Below are 25,977 nucleotides of genomic sequence, written 5' to 3' on the forward strand. Positions count from 1 at the left end.
GAGACAGAGAGGACTCTACCCACCCATCGCTCAAATTTCGACTAAATTTCTTAACCTTAACTTGGTAACATTGTAAAAGAAAGAGATCAAAATGAATGAATTCAATTATATAAATATAAATAAAATAAAAATATATATATATATAAAATTTTATTTCTAAATTTAATGAATTTTAAAAAAATGAGGAAATGTAAGTGTATCCTTAAAATTTAAGTAGATCCGTCTTTTAAGTAGGTCCATCACTGGAGAGGGTTGTATCCACTTATCCATCCATCGCTCAAATTTGGACTGAATTTCTCAACCTTAACTTGCTAACCTTGCATTACAACTGATTTATTTCTTTTTCAAATTAGTGCTTTTACCCTATTTCCAAGTAACCATGAATTACATATTTAGTGCATGTTTGAAACAGTGTTTCCAAGAATTTCTTCCATTCCTTTTTTCTATCGCCCATAGATTTGCTTCGTAATTCATGTCGCCGCAATCAGAAATGGAAAACAAAAGTAGCCTTGCTCAGTTTTAAAACACATTATCTTGTTTCACATTATATGCGTATTAATTGATGCATCATTTGCTGAAAAAATGTGTCATAGGATACGTAGAGTAAATTTTTTATTAAAAAAATAACTATCTCAAATTTTATTAGAGAAATATATGATTTAAAAAAAATTAAAAGATGATTTAATTTATATATATTATCAATATAAAATAATTCATACTATCAATTAATTATAAATTAATGTTCGTATATCTTTCAGGATAATAATTATAAAAGTAAAAAGAAATCATATACATCCATTTATAATTTAATGACGGCATAAAAAAATCTTTACATATGGTGCATATACTTCTTTAAAATATTGTTTAATGTTTTAGATTTTACTTAATAACTTTATATTAAGTTTTTTTTATAAGATATCCTTAAGATTGAGTTAATTAAGTTTTTATGAGATAAAAAAAATTGTCACTTTGTCAACTTATGTCTTTTACTTTAAGACGCAAATGACAATTTTTTTATAATAAATCTATGCAATGCAACTATAATTAATGATAAATAATATTTAAGGTCCACCTATAGTATAAGGTCCAACAATAATCAATGATTTATAATAAATCTAGGATAAAAACGATTTGAGCTATAAAGGTTTAAAAGATGAAGTTTAAAAGATTTTATTAAAGAAGAAAATTAGGGATTTTTTAATTTTCCATTAAATATGATATTTTGATTCATATGTTTTAAGTGAAATAGGATTTAAATAATTTAATATGTATATTTTATTAGTAAATATAGTCAACCCGAATTTTTAGATTTTTAATTCAACTCGTGTTTTGTAATTGTTACTGACACTATAATGTTTTACTTACTGTTATGTTATATATGTCTAATCTGTCTGTCAGTTAATCATGTTAAATATTGAATAAACATGTTGAAGTAACTGACATGATTGTAAATGAATAAAAAATTATTTTATTATTATATGTGTCTGTTTGAGTTAAAAATAGATTTCTCGATGATGGTGTTCGATTATGTAGGTTTCAACGATTTTGTTTGGCCAATGGTTTAAGTTGATTAGTGTTGATTTGTTTGTGATTCAACCTGAATTGTTGGTGGAACAATTACTTACAAACGCATGAAAAGATTGAACAAGGATATAAAAAAATCATTTTGGACAATATGAATCAAACAAAAACATGAAGAATCCGTGAAATATATTATTTAAATTGTTGGTGGGAAGAAAATGTAAATATGTTTATCATAAAAATTCTCTTAAATGAGAATGTGACTAACATGTGATTATTTTGGATAAATAAAATTAATAATTAGTATTTATGTAGAAATCCTAAAATTGAAATCCTAAAATAACGAGTATTTATGTAGGAATCAAATTCTAAGAAAATACATGTGTAGTATGTTAAAATTTGAGGAAATATTTATTTATTTTGTTAATATTATTTGCAAAATCGACTACAAATTGATAATGAACAGTAACGATTCGATCGAAAAGGTTTCATGATTTAGAAGTTGGTTGCATCTTAAGGAACTATCATGCATTTATTTTAGCTCTTCAAAACTCTTATGCCGTTCACACGTAAGCAAACCAATCAAATTGTTTATAGTTTCTTTTATCTTTGAGTATTGAACACAAAAGATTTATAATATTTATACATCTAACTTAACTAATTGAATTAGACTCCTTTCATGAATAGTTTATAATTTAACTAGGGCATTCAGATTTTTTGCTTGTCAATTAACTTTTTGATTTTAGTTGTATTTACATTGAATATCTTATTTTTTATGGGATAATTTACGTCTTTTATTCTAAAAAATAACAAAATGTAATAAAACTTAATATAAAGAAATTTCATGATGTTGCAAAACAATATAGTAATTGTCGGTGCTTGGCTGGTGATGAGTAGAATAATTATCTCGGTTTGAGCCTAGGATTGTAAAAACATATCATCCGTTGTAGTAATCAATTCTGCTAATAATAGATTGAAATCATTTGTCATCTTTCGTGGACGTCCTTGTCTTCACAAACTATAATCTGTACAAAAAGAAGAAACCTATAAAATGACGAAGTACCTTTAATATATAGACGCACAAGGTTGTGGTATAATTGTAGTTTGGCATGACATGCATGATTCTGGATTTCGAAACTAGGTCTGCGTATATCCTTCCCTATTGCTAACCACAACCACGCATTGTTATCTTCCTCCATTTATTACTACACTTTTCACCTAAATTCTTCCTCTCCGACGAAGGGAAGTTAAAGAACCCTCTGCCACGGAAGAAGCCCTACCATAGTTTTAATTAATCATATAAACAACGACACCTAATAGTCTAATACGGGTGCTTATAACATGCACGATTTGTAATTGATTGAGCCGGATTTGTGTTTTAAAAACTTGGCGTCTTTTCTGGTTGATTTCGAACTGCATGTCGGGTGTAGGTGCAGTCTAACTTGATGTATTAATAATACGTACCTTAAGTTATAGTTGATTTTTTTAGTAAATTATTGATAAATTATAGTAGCAATACCTTAAACATGATATTTTCGGAAGAAAATACATTTACTTTAGAAGCAATTCTTAGATATTACGTCATATTTGAAAGAGTTTATTTATAACTCGTTTAAACTTATTTTATGACAAATACTTTGTACAAGTATTTGAAATAACTTATGATATGGGCATAAATTGTTTTTGACTTGTTTCAATAAGTTCTATAAATAGTTTTATGAAATAGCTTATATATAGCTATATAAAAACAATGTAAATCATAGTTTTTCTTCAATCATAAAAACAACTTATAATCCACTAGTACTTTATACAATAAGTAATTATTTAATGAAATATTAACTAAGTTATTTATTCAAAGCACCTTTATTCAACTTAATAATTTTGAATTACCAGCAAATATTAGTCTAGTACACAATGATAAATCACCATATAAATCTCCTCACCGAAAAGATAGGTCCTTATTTAGTGCCAAATTGTATGTGTTTGAACTAGAATTGCTTTTATGTTGATAGGTGTGAAACTTTGGGGAAAAAAATAACTACGAATTTAACAAATATAACAATAACAATCAAGTCTAACTTATTTCATTAGATAATGTTTGACTATATTCATCACACAATATCATTCAAATCATTTAAAACATACACTTAGAAATTAAAACTTGAAAAATATTATTTAGAACAATAATAAATATACCCCTGCACAATATCCAACAATCATAAGATACAATAAAACAATTTCTTAATCTTACATTCTCTTTATTAAATATTAAATAATAAAATAATATATTTTATATCACATTTCCCAGTGTTGGAGAATTTGTTTTACAGTTTTAGGGTTTTAGGGTGTTTGCATGACAATCTTTTTCTATTACTTATCATGAGATAAGATTTTCGCTCTTTCCAAAAACTTTATGAGTCTCTCTTCCCTTATTTTTATAGCAATAAAAGTTATGTAGTCTATTATTTTGCCCAATGTCTTATTTGACCTTCTCTATACTTATAATTTTTTATTATTTTTTTAATCCGTGATATCAATCTTTTCGGGTATATATTTATCGTGTATCAAATCACTTTAATAGATTTTTCTGTTTTATAATTATCTGAATGTCATAAAATATGCTATTCTTTTAAATGCAGTTATATAACATTTTAAAAAAATATCAAATTTTAACGCTTATTAATATTTATTTCTCTTAAGTTAAACTTCTTTATTTTTTTATCTATTTCTACTTCTTTTTTGCTATCAAACACCTATGAGATATATCAAACTGGAAAAGCAATCAATAAACGTATATATTAGCATGATATATCTCTTTCTCCATGTCACCTCAATCCTGTCCACAAGCTCAATTACAACTATTTACAAAGACACCATTCCTCTAAAATTTGATTTTGGAGTATGGAGACTGCCTCCTTTATCCGGTCATTTCGAATACAATGTCAAAAATCTAACTGTGTGTGATGCCAATGCAAACCTTTTTGGCACAAAAACATCAATGAAGATGACACATACACACATAACAAAAAAAAAATTAAAAATAAAAGGAAAAATCGACCGTGGAAGGAATTAAAATGACGGTTCACGGTTCTCTGGTGAAGAACTGAGGGAGCGCGAAGGAGCAACAAGAGAGTAAGCATTCCAAAAGAAGACAAGAATGGAGAGTCAGATAATAAATAAAATCCATCAGAATCAGAAAACAGCTTTTCCTGAGCACAAAATCGAGAGAAGGAGACGACTTTCTAACCTTGATGGGAATTAAATTTAAATAAACTGTTTTCCTTATTGATAAAAGAAAATAGGATTTTTTGGGTGTAAGATTAAAACATTATCATGCATTTTTTATAAATAAATATTAATCATTAATTATTATTAATAAAAAGATTAAATTCATAATTTTTTCTTATTATCAAATTAATCTTATAATTCCTAAATATTAGTTGCATAAAAGCTTTCTTATGTGTTGAATTTAGGTACGCGGTGTAATTTTGTTTTTCAAACATTGCCTAAATTAATCGTACAAACAATAAATATATATATATTTTCGATAACCACGTAGTATATTTCTATTATAGACAATCTTTCCGCTGTGTACACTGTATAGTAATTGAAACGCGTTTTATTTAAAAATAATAATAATATAGGTAGAGCTACAAAAGGGAAATTAAAGGGGGTGGATATCCTGGAATCAGGAATGTAATGAATCCACTGTAAGATGCACCAAAACTCTTAACGGTTCCTCCTACTTTGTGCCGTGAGCTATGGTTTTACACGCAACAAGGCAACACTCTCAAAAACGTGTGCCTACATCTTTTATGTATAACAGTATAAGATGGACAAACAACTCAATATTAAATATAAATGAATTTAGGGTATGTTTAGTTTGGCATTTCAACATTCAAATTCAGGTTTGATTTTCAATGAAAGTTCCACCTATTTATTTGATAAATAATATTATTTACTTAAAGCTAAAATTGAGTCCAAAATTAATCTCATATTTTCTTCATTCAACATAAAAAACTTCAAATATAGATTAAATGGATTAATTAAGTTATATTAAATCTACTTTTAACAAAACTTTAGATTTATAAAATTAAGTTGAACTAAATTTTATTTTTAAAATTATAATCCAAACACACACTTTCAACTAAAACCATTTGGATTTGCAATTGCGTGCCACGGCTTCTATATATATATATACACCAATAGTTATGATACCATTTTGCTGTCTCTATTTCTATCTCCATCAGACAACTTTTCATTAAAATCCTTCTGCTCCTGATGCTTACCAACGTTGCTGTGAAATCTGCTTTTGCATTTTCCCTTCTGAGGCTGGGGCCAGTAGAATAGTCCAGACATGGAGGACACGTTTTATCAGACATGGCCCCAGCATATCCCGTTGCATATATCTTTTGCCAGATGAACAAGATACGCTCTTTTCATTTTCCTTGGTGTCTATTTTTTATATGTTAATTCTTCATTTATAATTTACAGTGAAAAAAAATGAAATGAACGATTAAATAAGATAGAATTTACACTTTTATATTTTATTTCATTTCACTCCACTAAACACTTTATAAATAATTTTTTTCTCAACATTTTACATTCTAAATGTAATTCCTCCATCTAAACGAATTTCCAAATATACAAATATTCATCCTATACATTGTACTGCGCGTCTACAAATAATAGCTTTTGCATCTATTCTTCACAAAATTACACCTTTGTCGAATAAGCATGGCACTAATTTATATTTCTTAAAAAATGTTAGCATAAATGTATTAATTAATTAAGAATGTGTGTTTAAAGAACATTGATAACATATCTTTTATTATTTTTACGCTGCAATAATAGATTGAAGGGGAGAATTAATTAACAAATTGAGAAAATAAAAAAGTTGAAATCGTGTTTCGCCAAGTGCACGCGCAATAGGGGCAGGAACAGGGATTGAGATTTGAGAGTTGATAGTGTTTCCAACTTTCCATTAATATCGAATGACTAGAGAGGGAGACAAGAATGCAGAGTATAAATGTCATTGTCAGTCAATTTACACGTTGACATGCCAAGATTCAGTAATGTAAGCCATGAAATATATACTATATAGTATACACACAAGTTGGTATCATATTGACCTGTTAAGTTGATCACTTCGTGCATGTTTGGAAACATTTGTAAGATCAAAACTAATTTTCTCAATATATTAAGTGTGTTTGTGAGGAAGTTGGGACGTGTCTAAAGTGCCGCTCTGTGAAAAGCAAGTGATTTACTTTCGGATGAACGTCGTTGCGCATGCGTTGAGAAAGACGATGAAACAAACACATCTTAAGTTTCTTTTTTTTTTTTTTCCATTTATTTTGCATTGAACTGTTAGATTAACTTTGAATGTGCATAACAACAAAAATAACGGAGAAACAAACATGCTCATGATCTGCAAAATTTTAGTGTTCAAACAAATGAATGGAAATAAATTTAGATGAATTTGGAGGATCGATATAACTTAAAAATGCATTATATACATATGATTCGATATAACTTAAATTTTCACTCTAATATTTTAATATTTGTTAGAGATTTAAGAAAGTTATATACATATATTCTTCTAACATGTTTTCTTATTATATTTGAGATATTTTTATTGTCAGTTACATTGATACAGAATATCTATTATCGTCAATTAAAAAACTTAAATAAAGTAAAATTACTATTCAGTCCCATAATTTCATTGGGCGATAAATAACATTAAATTTAGAATTTTTTTTATAAATATCAAATATTGATATTATACCATAAATACTAAGAGATATTAGTAGAATTAGGGGTGAGAATAGGTCCGATCTACAGGGGACCTACAACCTGGCCTTAACTGACCTATTTAATTAAAAGGTTAGGCTTAGACTTTTTTAAAAGTCTATTAAATTAAATAGACGAGGCTTAGGCTTATTAAAAGCTAAGCCTGATAGGCCGGCATATATATATATATATATATATATATATATATATATATATATATATATATATATATATATATATATATATAATTTTTTGGATACCAATATATAATATTATTTTTTGGATACAATTAAATTTTTTTTGAAACTATCATCAGACTTTGATCATTATGCTCCATAACTTCTATTCCTATAATCAAGGATTTTAATTACAATTTAGGTGTGAGTCATGTGTCATTTTATATTTTTATTATTTTGATTTTTTTTTTCTTTAACTTTCCTATTATGTTCCTACTTTATAAAATATTAAATATTTATTGTGAGAAAGACTTTTAAAAAGTTATCAGGTCAGACATTTAAAAAAGTCATACCGAGTCAAAATAAAAGTCTTTGATAGACTATAGGCTAAACTCGGACCTCAAATATTCATCGTAAGTTAGATTCAAGCCTTTTAAATTTTAAAGTCTTGACTTGACCTGATCTATTCTCACCCTAAATAGAATAATCATTTACTCTTTCACCAAGTACACAAGTCATTAACAAGAATCATGAATCAAACATAAATATTCAACATGTAAAGGATAAAAGTCAAAAAATAAAAATAAAAACTAAAAACAAAACTTATTAATTTTACATAGACTAAAAATATATTTAAATTTATCATTTATTATCCATTGCTCCAAATCTTCATCTCACTCAAAACATAAATGTTTTTTTTTTCTTTGTATTTTTTAAAGTATTCTTTATCACTCTTCCTAGACTCAACTTTTAAGTTTACGTTGATCAGCGCTCAAGGTAAAATAACACGATTGTCTTATATGGCTACCTTTGTATGCTCCTATACTATATACCTCTTGGTGATCCAAAAATATCCAAGCTATCCTATAAGTCTATAACATGCTATCTCTGTTACCCCCGAACAAAACAAAAGCTTGCCATTCTGCCGCCACCACTGTTTTGGTCGTCACTGCCATGTATGCTGATACCTTCTTCAGTTCTTCTATGTCTAATTTGCCAAATCTGCAATTCATTATTATTTGAGTTTCAATGAGACACGGCAACTTTGGTCACCAGACTTATTTATATGGTGAGTAAGATTATTTTACGCGGGTTTAGGCATTATAAACTGTTAACAAAATAGAATATACTAATAATTAAGAGTTTCGTTTATTTTTATTAATGTATTTTTACATCAACAGAAAATAAATTATTAATGTAAATATAATGAATTTCATATGAATGAATTTCCATGTTGTCCAATATTATTTTCAACATATTAGATCTATTTTTTGTTTAGTTTTTTAATCATATTATTAGCACGAAAGACTTGATTTTATCTATTACTAATCTTTTGGTAAAAAAATACGAACCATCTTTATAAAATCTTTTTCTTTACATAAAACTCAAAGTCAATTCTTTACGAGCAAACTCAATTCAATAAAAACTATGGACATTTCTGACAGAAGAAATAAAGATTGAAAGAACCACAAATCCTCTTAATTATTTAAGCTTCACTTAAATATATTTTTCTTTCTTGTAATTTAATATTTTTTATTTTTATCTTTGTAATTTTTTCAATTTTTTATAAAATATATTTATTTTATTTTTCATCCTTAAAGCATCTTAAATAACATTATAAACAGTAAAAAAATATTATATAAAATATTCTAAATAAAAAAGTAAAACAAATATATTTTACGAGAAATAAAATTTTAAAAAAATAAATTATAGGAAAAAAATATTTAAACATTTATCTCTTCTACCTGAGAGGTTTAGTGCTGGGAAAAAATTAGACCCAACTCAGTTACACTCACGATAATGACTTATTGGTAAATTTGTGTCATGGCTTATCGGTAAATTTGTGTTTTTTTTAATGATTAAATTATTCATTTGATTTCTATAGATTTAAAATGATTTTTTTAATTTTTATAATTTAAAAATTATTTTTTAATTTTTATAATTTATATTTTAATTATCTTTTAATTCTTACTAAAAAAATATAAAAATAATAAGTTATAAATTAATTATAAATTATTAACTATTTTTTATTTTAAATAATCTTGTGATAAATTGATTATAATTATTTGTTAATATTTTTGCAGTTAAGTATAATTGATAATATTACTCATATTTTAATATTAAAGATTAAATAAAAATTAAAAAATAAAATATAAGAATTAAAAAAATCATTTTAAAATTATAAAAATTAAAAAATTATTTTTATACACTAAAAAATATAAATAATAAAATTATGAGAACCAAACGAAGAATTAAATATTTTTTAATCTATATCAATGTGTCATAACTTAACAATAATAAAACTAAAATGAAACATTTTTCTATAAGAAACGAAATAGATTTTTTAAAAGAAAATTAAAAAAGAATTACAGTTTAAACAACAATAGTTCTATATTATGATAAATTAAAATTTATCTACGCAAAAAACATCATACGTAGTATTTCTTTTTGTATATTTTATCAATCGTTAGCATAATTAAGAAAATTAAGGGGAAAAAATGATAATGTATAAGATTGATGGAGATTTGATAGTAAAAATCTTTGGATGAGACTAGTATCACCATGCCTGTCGGTTTCAGTTTCAGAATTCAAATAATGCGGAAAAAAATAAGTGCTTTCTCGAAACTATAACTGTGACAAATTGACAATGACCTACCTTTATCTCCCTAGTATACTATCTCTGCTACTGCTAGCACGTGGCTTTCAGAAATATGATCCAGCTTTATGATATCATGCGACGTTATGCAAGTTTTTTATTTTAATAAATTGACTTTCTCACTTTCTCTTTATAATATTTTTCTATTTATGAAATAAATAAAATTGTAAGTTTTTTAATTATTTTAAAGATACTAAACACATATTACTATTTTTCTACATAACACTTACTTTATAAAACATTAAAATAAATAATGAAAACGTTTTAAAAATATACATAGAATGAACAAAGGAATCGATCGGGATATAACCGAAATGTCACTCCATAAAAAAACATAAAAAAGTATTTGGTAGTGTAAAATGGAATGAAATAAAAAGAAAGTTTTGATTAAAGTTGAATATAAAATTGTAAGTTTCACTTTATTATAGAGTATTTACATGATATCAAACCAAAAAAATTTCTATAAATAAAAAAATCAAAAACTTTATTTTAGAGTATAATATTGTTGTTCAACTCTAATAAATTAAAATATTATATTTAATCAGTTTTTTATACATAATAATCATTCTGTAATTTAAGTTTAGGATCTTATACGTATTACTGTAAATTTCCTATCATTAGACTAATCCTAGTGATTATTTATATTATCATAGAGGATGTTTAATACTAATACTATACTAATAAGATGGTACATTGAAGTACAAGCTATCTATCAAATGAATTTTTAACAAGAGATAATAAACACATATAAAATAAATATCTCTCTTTTAATATGATATATTTTATATTTAATAGTTAATTAAGATTTGATTTTTGAATCATTTTATTAAGAAATATAAACCGTTATGACTTGTGTTAATCATTAGTTAGTATTTACTTTAATAATAAAATTGTCTAATGCACTCATAATCAAAATTTTAAGAAACGAATTTTGAATAATATTTAATTTAGTAATAAAATTTTACTAGTACAAAAATACTGTACTTTTCAACTCGTAATACACTAACATTATAAAATTCTTAATTTCCTTAGATAAAAAAAATTAATTTTACATTTATTCATAGATTGATTATCGATTAATTGATTGGATTTATATAAAAAAATCTAAAATTTGGAGAACGCTGCATATGTTTTTTTAACCAGCAACGCTGCATTAAATATGGGTTGAACTTTTGATAGTGAGGACTGCAAAGCAATAAGGTGGATGGGTCTATCCGGAAAATATAATATAATTTCTGCATCAGTCAATCCGGAATTCATGTTTTGAAGTTAAAGATTAGTTGATCGAGGAAACAGAAAACTTACAACGGATCAAACAATGTAGAATTATTAGTGCACAATTGTGGATTGATTGATCCCAACAAATAAACAAATACACATAATTTCCAGATCAATAAATCCCTACTTGTATAAGAACAAATTCTGATTATCCAATTCAAAAATATGTTATATTTTCGAATTAATTGATCTGGTACTATTATTTCACCATTTTGGATTCATTAATTCGGATTTGTATAACAACAATTCTAAATTGTCTGATCCGAATTCATGTTACTTTTATGGATTTAATTCTAAATTTGTTGATTCAGATCTATTCTAAAACTTTGTTTTCTAAAAACCAATTACGGATAACTCAATCCAATTATAATAATCTAACACAAAAAAATGCAAACAACACTAATCAACTCACCTGTGCAAGTGAACCTAAGCCTCGAAATGTGAGGAAGGGAACAAGACAATGTTTTAGGCATAGAAAAGTGAGGAAAACAACCTATAGACAAGTGAGGAAGACAAGGTTATTATGGTCATTTTAAAAAATACGGAGGTGCAGGAAGCAAAATCCTACAGATTTGGACAAAAACAATTGAATCCAGAGTAAGTAAATAGATAAAAATAAAGTCAAGTCAAGCCTTAGCATGAGTGTGCAAACAAATGTACTGTATGAGTTTCATTAATTATGAAGTTCCTTTATTTCACGTTATTTGAATTTTAAAATAATATATACAAATTAAGAAAGTCATTAATTAATTAAATTGTTGTGACGAATGACTTTTTTAAAACTAAAATATATATCTTCATTAAAAGAGTTAAAATGTAATATTTGAATTGCTTAGTATTTAATTGAAATATTAATAAAATAAAAATACTTTTGAAAAATAATTTATCTATTATTGATTGAGAGAAAATATTTTTCAGAGTATTTATTATCATTCCTTTGTCTATTGTCACTCGATTTTAACTACTCCGTCTCTTATTTCCCCCTAAAATATCTTATATTGAAAAAGTTACGTAAATTTCTAGTTTATTACCACTCTTATATAATCTGTGTATCAGGCATAAATAAATTTTCGTATCATTGACATGCGTAGAATATTATCTTTCTTCTAACAGTATTTTTTTTCAAACAGTACATTAGATTTATATTCAATACAACTTTTCTAGCCTTTAATGTATAGAAAAATGAACAAATAATATAAACTTGTGAGTTGAAGCTTCCTATGATAGTGTAGCATGCATCTCATCCTATTTATAATTTTCTTCTTTAAGGTATTCTCATAACTCATGAATATTATGAAACTAATATCTCTAGAAACTAGAATAAAAATTGGATAACTTCGATACATAGGTATAACTGATGATTAAATCGTACAAAAAATTGTTAGATTTTCTCTCTTTCATTGCTTATTTTTATGTGAATAATGAAAAATTTAACATCATTCAAATTTTTTACCAGCAAGTGTTTAATTAAGAAATTTTATAGTAATTTGGTATTAGAATTACTACAAAAACACATAATAAAGCTTGAAAGAGAAGCTGAAAATCCGAAAACTCTCGTCCAACGCACTGAAGTTACATGAAGAAACCATATATCACGTGAACACGTGCTTCGCCCAAGCCGCGCGATAAGCGATTGACCACTGCCTCACTCGCTCAGCGCGACATTCGTGCTTAACGCAAGATTATGCAAAAATTAAGCTAACTAGGGCCTATAAAAGGAGGAGAAAGCAAAGGAAAAAGACACGCCGAGACAAAGCTTTACATTGCAATCTACAAAATTAGAGTTTTCCAAATAAGAGAAACTAGCCTTTAGGAGCCATTCCTCCCCTCCTTTCACCCCTATTGTTCTTCTTCTCTCCCCATCAACCCCTTGTAATTGTAAAGCCTTTTGTGACAATGAAAGATTAAAATTCTCATTGTTGAGAGCCTAGCAACCAAACGCTTGGGATGTAATTTCTTTTCTACTATCTATTTAATACTATTTTAATTTTTATTGCCTCTTTTCTGTACTTAATTTTACTGATTGTGATCTAATCACTCATATTCATGTATTTGTTTTAGGATTTAGGCATTGGAAAATGACATCTAAATTATTCATGTCTAGGGATAGAATGATATTGTTTAGCATGTTCTATGCATCTCTATTTCTAATGCAATTTATTTAGTTTATTCTTCTAAGGATTAGGAAAAAGATTAGATAAATTAGGCTCTTTTACTTGATGAATCATGGTTAGAGTATACGAGTAGATGTAGATAAAAATTGGAATAATGTTAAATAGAGAAAAATCATTAACATTACATTGAGAGTAATTTTGGTAGGCTAAGCCCCAATATATTTTCATTCTGAATCAATCTTTGCATCACAACCCCCAAAGTGTTTTGTTTTTCTTGCTTCTTGCCTGTTTTAGATATTAGTTTAATTTTTATGTCAATTTACTTCTAATTTTCCATCTCTCCAATCTTTAATTCAATTTATTAATTGCTTAAAAATTGAAAATACATTAATCTAAGTACAAACAAAGTTTTTGTAAACTCGACACTACTTGTGACAATTTGGTGTACTTACCAATGAGTTAACACAATCACTATTAAATTTTTTAAAAATGTTTTTAGTCCTTAGAACTTGGTAGAGCAGCTAGAGGCCTGCATTTCTAGGAATGATGTGTAGTAACCTAGTAAATGTTGCATCTTTTGCGTAATGCAGTTCGCTTAGAATGAGTTTGTTGAGGAATCAAGAATGAAACTATGAGGGTTAGGCTCTTTCATGTAAAAAATTACGGTTAGAGTAATTTAACTATGCAAAGAACATTAGGGCAATATTAAATAGAGAAAAAATTATTTAGTTACATCAAGAGAAAGTTCACTAGAATGCTCCCCAACATTTTCATCATGGTATTTGTTCTATTATACAATTCCGCATTTGTCTTGTCATGTATTTTTAAGTTTAGAAATTTTAATTCAGGAATTTGAAATATGAATGCGTTATTACATTGATTAAAATTGTTTACAAATTGAATATGCGTCATCTAAGTATAACAAATTTTCTATGGATACGATACTCGGTCTTATTACTTTAATTACTACTTGAGCAAATTGATACACTTACCAATCGAGCTAATAGATACTAAATTGCAAATGGAGTCCCCCTGGGAATGAAAGAAAGCACCAACCCCAATGTTGGAGACCCTTTGCATGGATTCTTTTTTTTATTCTTTTCTTTCTTTTAGAGACCTGGTTTTGCATCATGATTAAATGAAACCTGCACAGATAAAAAAAAAAAGGGAAAGATTAATTGAACAGGGAAAGTTGATATTATTTCATGTCCCCAGTGTTTGAAGAAATATACATTACTAAGTCTAAAAGTGATGAGAATGTTGGTGGGAGCGTTGATGGAGTTTATTAATTTGCATACCCGTGACGTAACAATAAAGAAAATTAAACTTGTGTTGCATACTGATACTAACCTTGATCTTACATCATATTGCATGTGATATTCCTATCTACATTTGTTTTCTTTAGTTTCAATGAGCCATGTTGGAGATATGATCCGATACTAAATATGAACACTTAGTTTTGTGAAGATTCGAATCTTGGTTCGTCACCTTATATGAGATAAGTTTCTTCTGCTAGACATAACTCCCCTAGGTCCCATTACACCTTTCTTGACTTTAGGAAAGTTCTTCTTCCTGAAACATTGGGCCATTGGTTTCATTGTAAACATGGAATAGCTTCCAGCTTTGTTGATTTTCCAACAAATGGGGCGTCCCATTAATATCTAGTTTTCAATTTTCAGGTGGTATTGAAGGAAGGGAAGAGCAAGGAAAGTGACAAAATGACAACCAATGATTTGAAAGTTCAGATTTCATCTAGAAATGATGTGATGTCAGGAGATGGAATGAAGGCACAAGTGAGGCTTTCTAGCAGCCAAGTATGGCTAAAACCAATTGCCTCTGCTCTCCAATGATCAAAAGCATGGAGTCACCAAAGGTCCAAAACCCCCTCATCAGGCCTCTCTGGTTCATGCTTCCATGGTTAATTACTTAATGCTAGTGGTGATGCCAACAAGGATTCGATAATTTAGATGCATTGATATTCTAATGTATTGAATGTTAATAATTTAGGGCCTGTGTAGATGAAATTTTTATAAGTACTTATAGGAGAAAATAAATAAGACGAAAAAATGAAATAAAATTTTCCAAATATTAAAATTAACTTATGCATAATTTAAAAATAATTTTTCAAACAAGTTAATATAAGAGAACTTTTGCAATTAGCTCATATATAAATTAATTTTAGTTTTTAGAGAAGTTAATTAATTTATTTTTTTAATTTTTTTCTTTTAAAAGTATTTACGGATAAGGAGGCCTAAGCTACTGTACTACTATAGTTATTTCTGTCTACTGCATACTAATGTTACATTCTTACATTTAATTTTTTATGAACACTGCTCTCATTTATGCTGACTTTATTGTGTCATTGTTGTATTATTGATGAACACTAAAATGTAGCATCTTCTGTAAAGCAAATTATCAAGTGAACTTGGAATGGCTGTAAGAATCTTTGCGATTAGGTAGTAGGTGGGGTTTATTCCAAAATTTATTAGGCGGCTATGCATAGTTGACAAGTATCACTTAGTGAGCTTGAAGTTTGAAAATGAAATTTGACAATTATTTTTATAAGTCAGTGTCATGTACTCGTGTTTTGCTTCAGAGGAATCCCTGCAAATTGGACCCTGATGACGAAATTTACAATCTGATTAAGTGATTATGATTTGAGTTGTAACCACTGGGAAGATACAATGTTGAGAAGTATCAAAACAATCACTCACACCCAAAATTTTATAGATTTTAAAGGGAAAAGAAAGAAAAGAAAGTGTTATACCAACATGGCCCAGGACTAGAGGCCCAAATGACTAATCTAAAGTGTTATACCAACATGGCCCATGTAATTTTCTATCATAATTTTAATTAACCAATGTGAAACAATGTATAACCCAGATGAGGCAATCCTTTAGGAAATAGGAGATTGCATCATGGTGGTTGTTGTGGAAGACTTTCTTGACTAATGATTGAATTGTAATTAGAGCCACTGAAGAAGGAAAGAAAATAACAAGGGAATCCTAAGTAACTGACCAAATGAACAGTGAATTTTTTTGTCAATGATAAGTAACATTGACCGGTTACAGCGGACATGCTCATGCAACAGTTGTCATGGCCAAGGAAACTTAGATGATGATGACCAATTGACCATGATTGCAGCAATGATGATAATGACAGTCACTGCCAGTACACCTCTATTTGATTTTCTCTTTTGTATACTTTTGGGTTTTAAGAAACATGTAAGTATTCATATTTTGTAGTTATAGCCACCAAAACAGTGAGAGTGGTCGGTTTCAGTTTGTGAGATTAGACTTGGCTACAAGGCAGGCTATATGGGACATGGTTCATTCCAACGATTTAAAAACCAAATTGTTGATAATAATTAACAACCTGAGTATAAGGGAGAATGAAAATGACCTTTATCAATGGATCCACTCCAACTCAGAAGTCAACTGATCACCTATACAATTTTTGAGAAATTAAGGAAAGTCAAGGAATTAAGACTTCTTGGCCTCAATAATTGTTTGACAAATCTGTTCAGTTACACTTGGAAAATTTTGCTTTAAAATTTAAATGGAACATCCTTATTTGCCTTTATGGTGCTTTATGCTTAGTTTAGTTAATACAGTTACATAAGAGGTTTATCAAAGTGTTTATTTGAAAGGTACCTTGCTGTGTTATGCACAATTAGTTTTCAGTTGTTCTTTTTATTAATGCTTGTTTGAAGCAAGCATATCTTTATTACTGGTTTATTTGACCTACTTTTTGGGTCAGACTTTGTATGGCACATCATCTTTGAATCTTTGAGACTAATGATATATTAGTAATATTTGTTTTTCACAGCATGATATGATCAACGACAAATCTCTTCCAACTAAAATAAAAAGCACAATAAATACATGTTGAACTTTATTTATTATGCGCAACAAAACTTCAAATCTTGTTCTTAATTGGGTATCAATTCAATAAAGCTGAGATTATGTGTGTGGATACAGATAAAATAAGACAAACATAATCAGGCACATGAAAACACGAAAGAATTTGTCAACAATGTCAGGACCCAAGGAGCTACAGCAAATGACAAGAGACAAGTGTTGCAGATTTGTAGACAAACACATCACCATTGGCCCCACGATTTGTCACTGACACCTAAGATTCCTACTGCAGCTTTTGACATGAGAATTACCAAAGAGGATTTCCCCTCGTGCTGGGGAAAATCTTTTCTTATTATTATAGGTTACATCAACAATGCACATTAAGATTCTTGGAATTTCCTAGAAGTTACAAGGCGTTTTGCAGAAAAAAAAAGGAGTATATGTTACCCGCTAAATTACCATTTCTTACCAATTTGAAAAGTAAACATACGATATTTCACTCAATTCTTTTCAGTTGTAGCAGCAGTTCTATTGGTAGTAGACCAGAACTTAGTAAGCATTTTTTTTGGTTGGGTTGGAATAGCACATATGGCCTTAAATCTAGAATTCCTTCCAATTCCATCATGGGCCAAACCATTTTGATTGAAGTCCTCATCTTCAGCTAGCTTCATCCTCAGTGTTGAAGACTTTGACTTTGGTGATTTGAAGTTTGAAACACTCCAATTGTCCTCAGCATTTATACTTGTAGTAGTGCTTAATGGTGCTGTTGGTTTTGATGGGTCAATACCATGTGCTGTGAGTAATGCCTTGATATTGGTTGGTAAATCAGTCACTTTGCCACCAGCCTGTGCTGCTCTAGCTTGCTCAAAGAAGAGAACTTGAACAACAACCCTGAGGGGAAGAAGCTCATTTTGTGCTGCATGCATGCATGCTTCCATAGACAGTTTTTTGCAGTCAAGAATCCGGCACAATCTTTTCCTTTCACTCTTGCTGAGTTCTGGATGAGCCTATAAGTTAAACAACACAAATTTTAGTAATACAAGACATCCCCACAAAATAATTTTACTTATATAGTTCATTCTTCCATGGCCTAATTTCTAGTAACTAGATTGACTGAACTGACAGCCAGACATGTTACATCAGCAAAGAGTTCGTTTAGGTGGAATTTAGCTAAATGGAATGAACACATAAATGGTCAAAATCTCTTAGGGGAGACACATAATCAATCATGTGAAGGACTAAAGAACATGTATCTCCTTTTTCCCTTCTCCTTATCTACTTGGACATAGTACTGGAATGCAGCAATATGATATAACTCTATCACACAGCTTTGACAGGCAATTTTCTCTCCCTGTTTTCAGGCAAATGAAATTAAAATTTTACAAAAACCTGAATATATACTGCAACTACATCAGTCAGAATGTGGATACAGTCAGGCTAAAATTTCTGGTGGGTCAGTCTACACCTAACCGCCAATAAATTTTGAATAAGACAAGATTTTAAGGTCAAGAGAGTTGGTTATCCACTAATTCTGTCCCACGTCCTAAAATGTGAAAACGAAATATATCCAGCCACTTTTTTTTTTTTTAACATACACTAATTCTTAACCACTTATTTTATCAGGGTATATAAAATATAAAAGGCAGCAAATTGGAAAACATAGTAGAGTAATAGACATGTTTCTTCTAACATTTTTTTTACCTTGAGATAAATGTCAACAGCCCTGTAGAGATCATCATGATCATGTCTTGCAAAATCTGGTATAATCTCAGCAAGAGCAATGAATTTCGACAACTGAAAATTCACATCCCTGGCAACTTCTTGAAGATACCTATCCACAAGCTTTGCCACTTTCAGTTTTGAACTGTGAGATGCTGAAGAGGACCTCCTACTCTCTTGAAACTCCAAGTTAATATTCTCAGCTGAACGAGACCTTCTTCTTTCAAAGGCCAACCTAGATCTTGCAGGACTAGTTGGTGGACTCTGCCCTTGTGACACAAACTGCTCCAATATGGTCCTCACCAACTCAACATCATACACTGAATCGTTTGTGTAAGACAGTGAGGGTATCAAAAGATCATTCACTGTGGCTTCCTCCAATTGAAGCCCTACCCTTTTTGCCAATTCCATCTTTGAAGATGAAGAAGCATTAAGAATATTGGATGCCTTTAAGAGCTTCAAGAGAAAGCCACACGAAACAGCACCTTTCTCAGCAGGAAGCAAGCTCACCACTGATTCCAAAAGCAAACGATGCTTTGAAGCTATTTCACCAACCAAGTTATCAGATTCTGAGTCAGCAACAGCTTGCTTCTTGATATGTCCTCCATTCTTGGTAATATTTGGTAGCCACCTAGATGCATAGATTTTCAATGCATCTCCAATAAGATTTGAGGGAATCTTGCCACCAGATTTGATAGCTATCATGGTTCTCCAATACAAGTCTATGCTAAGTTCTGCCAAATCTTCAGCCCACCATCCTTTGTTTCCTGACTTGTTATGCCTCACACTTTGGTTGCCATTGCAAGACACATCATCCCTCACTCTTCGTGAATGGCTATGTGACAAACTCACCTTAGAAGGGTGACTTAGAACTTTTGCAGCAACAGCTTCAATGCATCTGCTTGTAATTCCTAAGTCCTCAGACCACATAGGCAACGCCTTTGTGGACTGAAGACTCACAATAGAGTCCTTCCAGCCACGTAGAATGCATGAGTTGAAGAAAACCTCAAGCTTCTGAATTAAGTTCCCCTTCTCAACCTCCTCAGTCATCTGAAGATACTCGGCGCCACATCGTGCCGCCACAATGTTGTAAGGGCTGAGAGTGATGGTTATTCCATAGCAGAACTTAGCACACAACTCAAATGCCTCCATCCCACCAGGGAAATCAGGGAGTTGGATTATTTGGTGCTGAGAAGACGAATCAGGAGGTTCTGAACATAGCTTTTGTAGCCTCAAACATTTGGACAGCAAGGGAAACTGAACAACATCACCATGAACTTCAGAATAAGTACTAACAACAAACTAAACAACATAGAACAATTTCTATGATTAACAATTTCACATACCTTGTGAAGAAGATATCTGCTTCCCTTAACTTGAATTATGAGATCACTGGAAACTTCAGAAGAGACTGACCTGTATACAAGAGAAAAGATATACTATAGTCATTAACCAGAAGAAAAAAAATATACATAATCTAAGAAGAAAGAATCAAATAGATGAGTTAATTAATGTCTCACCTTACTGCTTCTGCAGTGTAGAATGTATCAGGACGAGATCCTAGTTTCATGAACTTCATGGCTTTCAGTTTCTTATCATCTAAATCATGCACTAATTCTCACTAGCCACTTGCATAATAATTCACTTGCTAACACAGAAGAAGTGCAACAAACAGATAGTGAAATAAGTTCTAAACAAATAGCAAAGCAAGGAACAGATTTTGCTGCTGAGTTATAGCCCAAGTGGAACACTGAATACTGAACCGACAGACCTCAGAGTGTCAGAGTCCTCAAGAATACTTCAGAACTCTAAAATATAAAAAAGAGAAAATAATAATAATAATAATAATAAAGATAGAATTTCCTTGGAGGAGAGAAGGTGTAGAAGTTCCAAGAGGGAAGGAAAACCAAGGGGGCTTGTTATGAGAGGAAAATAATATATAGTAGTTTAAATAGGTAGGATAGATGACATATATGGTTTGAAAGAAACACTGAAGATCAAACACCCCTAAGTTAAGTCCTTTCAGTCAAATAGTTATCCCCATGAGTGATTTCGACATTTTATTTTAAATAAAAGGGATTTTAAAGAGCAATGCAATGCAATCTCATCAAATTCAGCCTAGACTTGTCACACTTCCAACCAGTCTTTCAGTTATTAGATTACATAGTTATGCAGTAAAATAAATATACAGCACGCGTATAGCTTAGCATCTGCAATCCACAACCATACATTATGCAAAATGAACAAATTAGTATATTGAGTAATAGTAAGAGTAAGTGGTCACGTTGAGATTGGTATATGAAAGTGTAAAAAATATGATAAATATTATGTTTTATTGTTAAATTTTTCTAAATCAATTTTATCATTAAGTTGTAAAATTTAAAAATTAATTTAATATTAAGTTTTACAACATGACATAATTAATACATCTTTTACACATTCATAAATTAAATAAAAATTTTCGTTTTCTCATATTAAATTGACATTGTCTTATATTTTTAGGAATAAAAAAGATCCTTTATTCTAATAATAAAGTTTAAATACTAGTGTAAAATATATTAATCATTCAGAAATTAAGTTTAAAGTGATTTTTAATATAATTATTGTAATAGTTAATAAAATTATCATTCATGATTTTTAAACGATTAACAATGTGAACATTTATATGGTTGGTATTGGTACTATTTTCTCTAATAATAATAAAAATAAATAAATTATATTACTATTAGAAATGCTCAAATAAAATAAGGAATGGGTTCAGAGTTCAGATAAAGAGACCTAGTTACAACCTAAGATAAGGGCATCTGGATACCCTCCCAATACAGAAACTGCCAATCATTCATCGAAAAATTCGAACCGTATAAGGAAAACTAGGAAATTTTTTATTTCCAGCAAATCTTGCTTTCTTATTTCTAAGAAGAATATGATGTTAGAGGCTTTATTTATTTATTTATTTATTTATTTTGCAACTATGGAGACATACCATTGGCAGCGTGCAATTCTAAAGGCAACTCCAACGTGCTTATCCTGCGCCCACTTGTGTTCCGTATTCTCATAATTACCATTGCAAAATGCATAGTAGTATTTTCTAATTATCTTTAGTTTCTTGTGTTTATAAATGCAAGTACCCTCCCAGATTATTTTAGTCAAACACTATTTTATTTTATACGCAACATCGTACGCATCTCTTTGATATCTCTATCCTTCTCAAAAGGAGAATATTTAAGGGATGTTTTACGCACAATAATAACAGATTAAAAAGTGCTTAAAATATTTTAAAGAATGAAAAAATGGAAAAAAGAATGACATGAAAGTCACAGGAAATGTTGAAAAAAGTTGGCATGTGTATTATCAGTATCACACATGATTAGCGGATAGAGTCCGTGTATAAACATAATTTCTGTTTATTTTATACTATACTCATAGTCATGGATGAACATTGCCCTTACGCTTTTCCATAAATAACCCAACTGCCATTGTTTATCCCTTACAGAGTAGTAAGTTTTTTCTATGCTTTTGGGAAGGACATTAATTCTCATTTATTGCAAGTGGTCCAGAATATTGAAACTTGCCCCATTATCGGAGTGAAATCAAGAAACCCGAGGTTGTTTGCTTCTGATATGTTCATGTTTGATTAGGTAAAGTCAAGCTTTCTGGTGGACATTAAAATTTTTGGTACTCTAATGGAAATGGTTTAGATGGGTTAATTTGGCAGTTGAGGGTCTTCTTCAGTTGAGGTTTTCTTGTTTGGCTTTGGATTCTTACGACGCAATGACTTGAGAGTTTGTGATATTTATGGAATTTCTTTCTCCAATTTTGATGATCATATCAACAATGAGACCGATCCTTGTGGGTCCGATTTTTTATAGAATAGAAAAAAAAAAAAAAGCAATGAGTTACGACCATATGATATTCATGATTGGAAATATTATCATGAACAACGAGGACTAGCTAATTCTTAAAAAATAAAAAAAGAATATTCATGTTCTCATTCATTTTTTTTTCACCACACATTTTATAGCATGGAAAGAGAGATAAAGAACATTTAAAATATGTGAGGTAAGAAGCTAATGTAATAGATAAAAATTAAATGAAGGGGAAAAATAAATAGTAAAAAGTTGTTAACCTGCTGCACGCCTAATACTTCTTTGTATCCCATAATGATTTATGTTTAAGATTTTTTTACATAAAACAAGAGAACAAGTATTTTAAGATAATTCATATTTATTAGGGAATACTTTTATTTTTTTCTCTTAATTTCAATAAATGTATAGTTAAGTCTTGTAAGACAATATTATTTATTAGAGAGCAAAATTGAAATAAATATTTTAATATCTCATAAAAAATTAAAAATATCAATCAATTTAAAAATTATTTGAAAGATTAAAACTATAGTCATTTTACAACGGAAGAAATAAAAAACCTTTTCCAAGTGTCACATAATAATATCAAAATAATGATCTAAGACTGATTGGGACGTTTCGGTAGAGTTAAGGATAGACTGCCCGGCAAAAACATGCCAAAACTTTAGCCATATTTTAGTGACAATATGTTTAGTAGAAAATATAATGATATATATTATAGTTTCACAAGAACTTAATTAGAAGAAACAAAACAAGCGTTAGTCACAACACACCCTATTAAGAGTGTGATGGGTTGAGCATAATCTTGTCACCAAATTAATAGTAATGATAAAAGGAGGGCAAGGAGTTAATTTCGTACCATGCATGAAGGAGTTGATTTGCTTGCACCAAACAAGCCATTAATTTTACCAGTAAAATTGATGGACAGTTGAATGTTATTTAATAGAACTTTGGATGATAGTAAGGGTTCATTCGGTAGAAAAGAAAAAAAAAAAACAAAAGTGAATTAAAATAAAATTTTGAATTAAAATAAAGAATAAAAATGTGAGTTCCACATTGTTTTTTTTTTATTTCTATTCTCTTATCACACAAACAAACACAACTTAATGAGTTATAGCATTTATGTAATATTCTTTTACAGAAATTTCTATAACATTTTGTTTTTCTCGATCTCTATATCAGATCACCTATTTTATTCAACATTTTTCTCTTTAATTTCTTTCAATCTTTTTCATGGTTATAAAAAAAAATGTAACCTTACCATACAAATTAACATGATTTCTCAAAGTGGATTCGCTAGTAATTAGGAGAATCTTTTTGAAGCCATTAATAAAGATATATAAAAAGTAAGAATAACAATCCTCATACCAATATTATAAAAAATACATATACCCCAATTCATACCTAAAGACGTCAATGTATATAGTATAGATAAATACTATAGTACATGCACGTTCCTATACTTAAATTTAAAGAAGAAAAATTTGAACTTATACAAGAACTGGTTGAATTCACTACCCTCTAATCAAAAGAAATAATAGATTGTATGTTTTGAATCATCATTGATAAAATCGATTTCTAATAAAATTAATTTTAATATGATTTATGATTAAATATTTTTATTATAAATAAAATTTAGTATAATTTATTTAAATAACTTAAAAGTTATTTAAAATTATTTTAACTCAAATTAATTATTAACCCATAACAATTTTTTAATATGGAATCAAACACATATTTTACTTCAAATCATATTACCTGTTGTTTCAACATAATTGTGACAAATCTAATATGAAACCAAACAAACACGCACAAAGTTAATTTAATACCATAAAAAAAAACGGTAGTCTTGTAAATTACTCCAAGATACTATCTAGATAAGCATTATCATTATTCAACCAATGCTTTAACATGCGTAACAAAATTTGTAGTCCTTTTCAATATCGGTTTCTCGGTTAAGTAGGTATTGGAAACTGAGTAAACCCACTGTGAACACATATTTTTTTTCAATGTACATTGTATCATTGATGTAAATTATCTACTCACTTTTGAGATAATTAATCTCAATGAAATTTTTTTTTTTGATTAATCCTTTTTAATAAAGTCTTCTCTTAACTATATTATTTTTTTATCTATAAAGTTCAAATGAACTCAACACTTGACTTGAGAGATTCAAATTTATTTTCAATCGGATTAACATGCTGGTGAGATGTGTAAGATTCTTGCACAAAACGTTTATGTGAATACATGATTTTAAAAAGAAAGTTAAAAAATAATTATTTTGAAATCCGGATTGATAGTTTGCCCGGAACATATGTATATGCATGCTCAAACATAAATGCGCAAAGGTGTAGGACATTTTTAAAGATAAAGTTAGTTCAATACAAAATAATAATAATAACTTGGAAAAGATTATAATTAAATAGAGATTGTTTGAAAATGATGTATGTTTGTTGAGTTTACAAGAATTGCTGAAAATTTTGTTGTTTTTTTTCTTCTAAAATATAATATATTTTTTTTAAATGAAAATAACGTTTTCAAAAAAGGAAGGAGGTTAGTCATCTAAATGAATATGGTTCACTATAATTATATAGGATCACAGGTAGGACACACTGATTACAAGCAATCTAACACCATCCAGTCTTTCCTCAATATATAAATTTTACTGAAATACTCTCTAAATTATTTAATGCGACCTTATAGCTAGAAATATACACACATGCACGCATATATATATATAGTAAGAATGTAAAAGTGAGAAAATCAATTTTAATTATATGACCATATATATGAATAATTAACAATATTGTTTATTAAATTTTTTAATATCTCTTTAATTATATAATTAAGATTATTTCTTCTGCTTTCTACCTAAAAGTGTGCTTAAAAAATTAATTAATATTTTATTATTTTATTTTATTTTAATATATAATGTTATTTAAAACATAAGTAAATATTTATTATTAGTTTATGTATTTACAAATGTTAAAAATATTTAAA

General features: G+C 28.8%; 1 protein-coding gene across 1 annotated transcript; it reads right to left on the reverse strand.

The window, feature by feature from the left end:
• Positions 1-17,702: 17,702 nt before the first annotated feature.
• Positions 17,703-21,054, reverse strand: LOC100778446 (BTB/POZ domain-containing protein At1g67900). Its single transcript, XM_003519667.5, has 4 exons — positions 20,635-21,054; positions 20,461-20,530; positions 19,097-20,371; positions 17,703-18,402 (listed from the first exon to the last, which is right to left on the reverse strand). Exons 1-4 carry the CDS (start codon positions 20,691-20,693, stop codon positions 17,896-17,898), a joined length of 1,911 nt encoding a protein of 636 aa, XP_003519715.1. The 5' UTR covers positions 20,694-21,054; the 3' UTR covers positions 17,703-17,895.
• Between the last annotated feature and the right edge of the window lie 4,923 nt (positions 21,055-25,977).

The sequence above is a fragment of the Glycine max genome, chromosome 2, assembly GCF_000004515.6.
Source record: "Glycine max cultivar Williams 82 chromosome 2, Glycine_max_v4.0, whole genome shotgun sequence".
Taxonomy (NCBI): domain Eukaryota; kingdom Viridiplantae; phylum Streptophyta; class Magnoliopsida; order Fabales; family Fabaceae; genus Glycine; species Glycine max.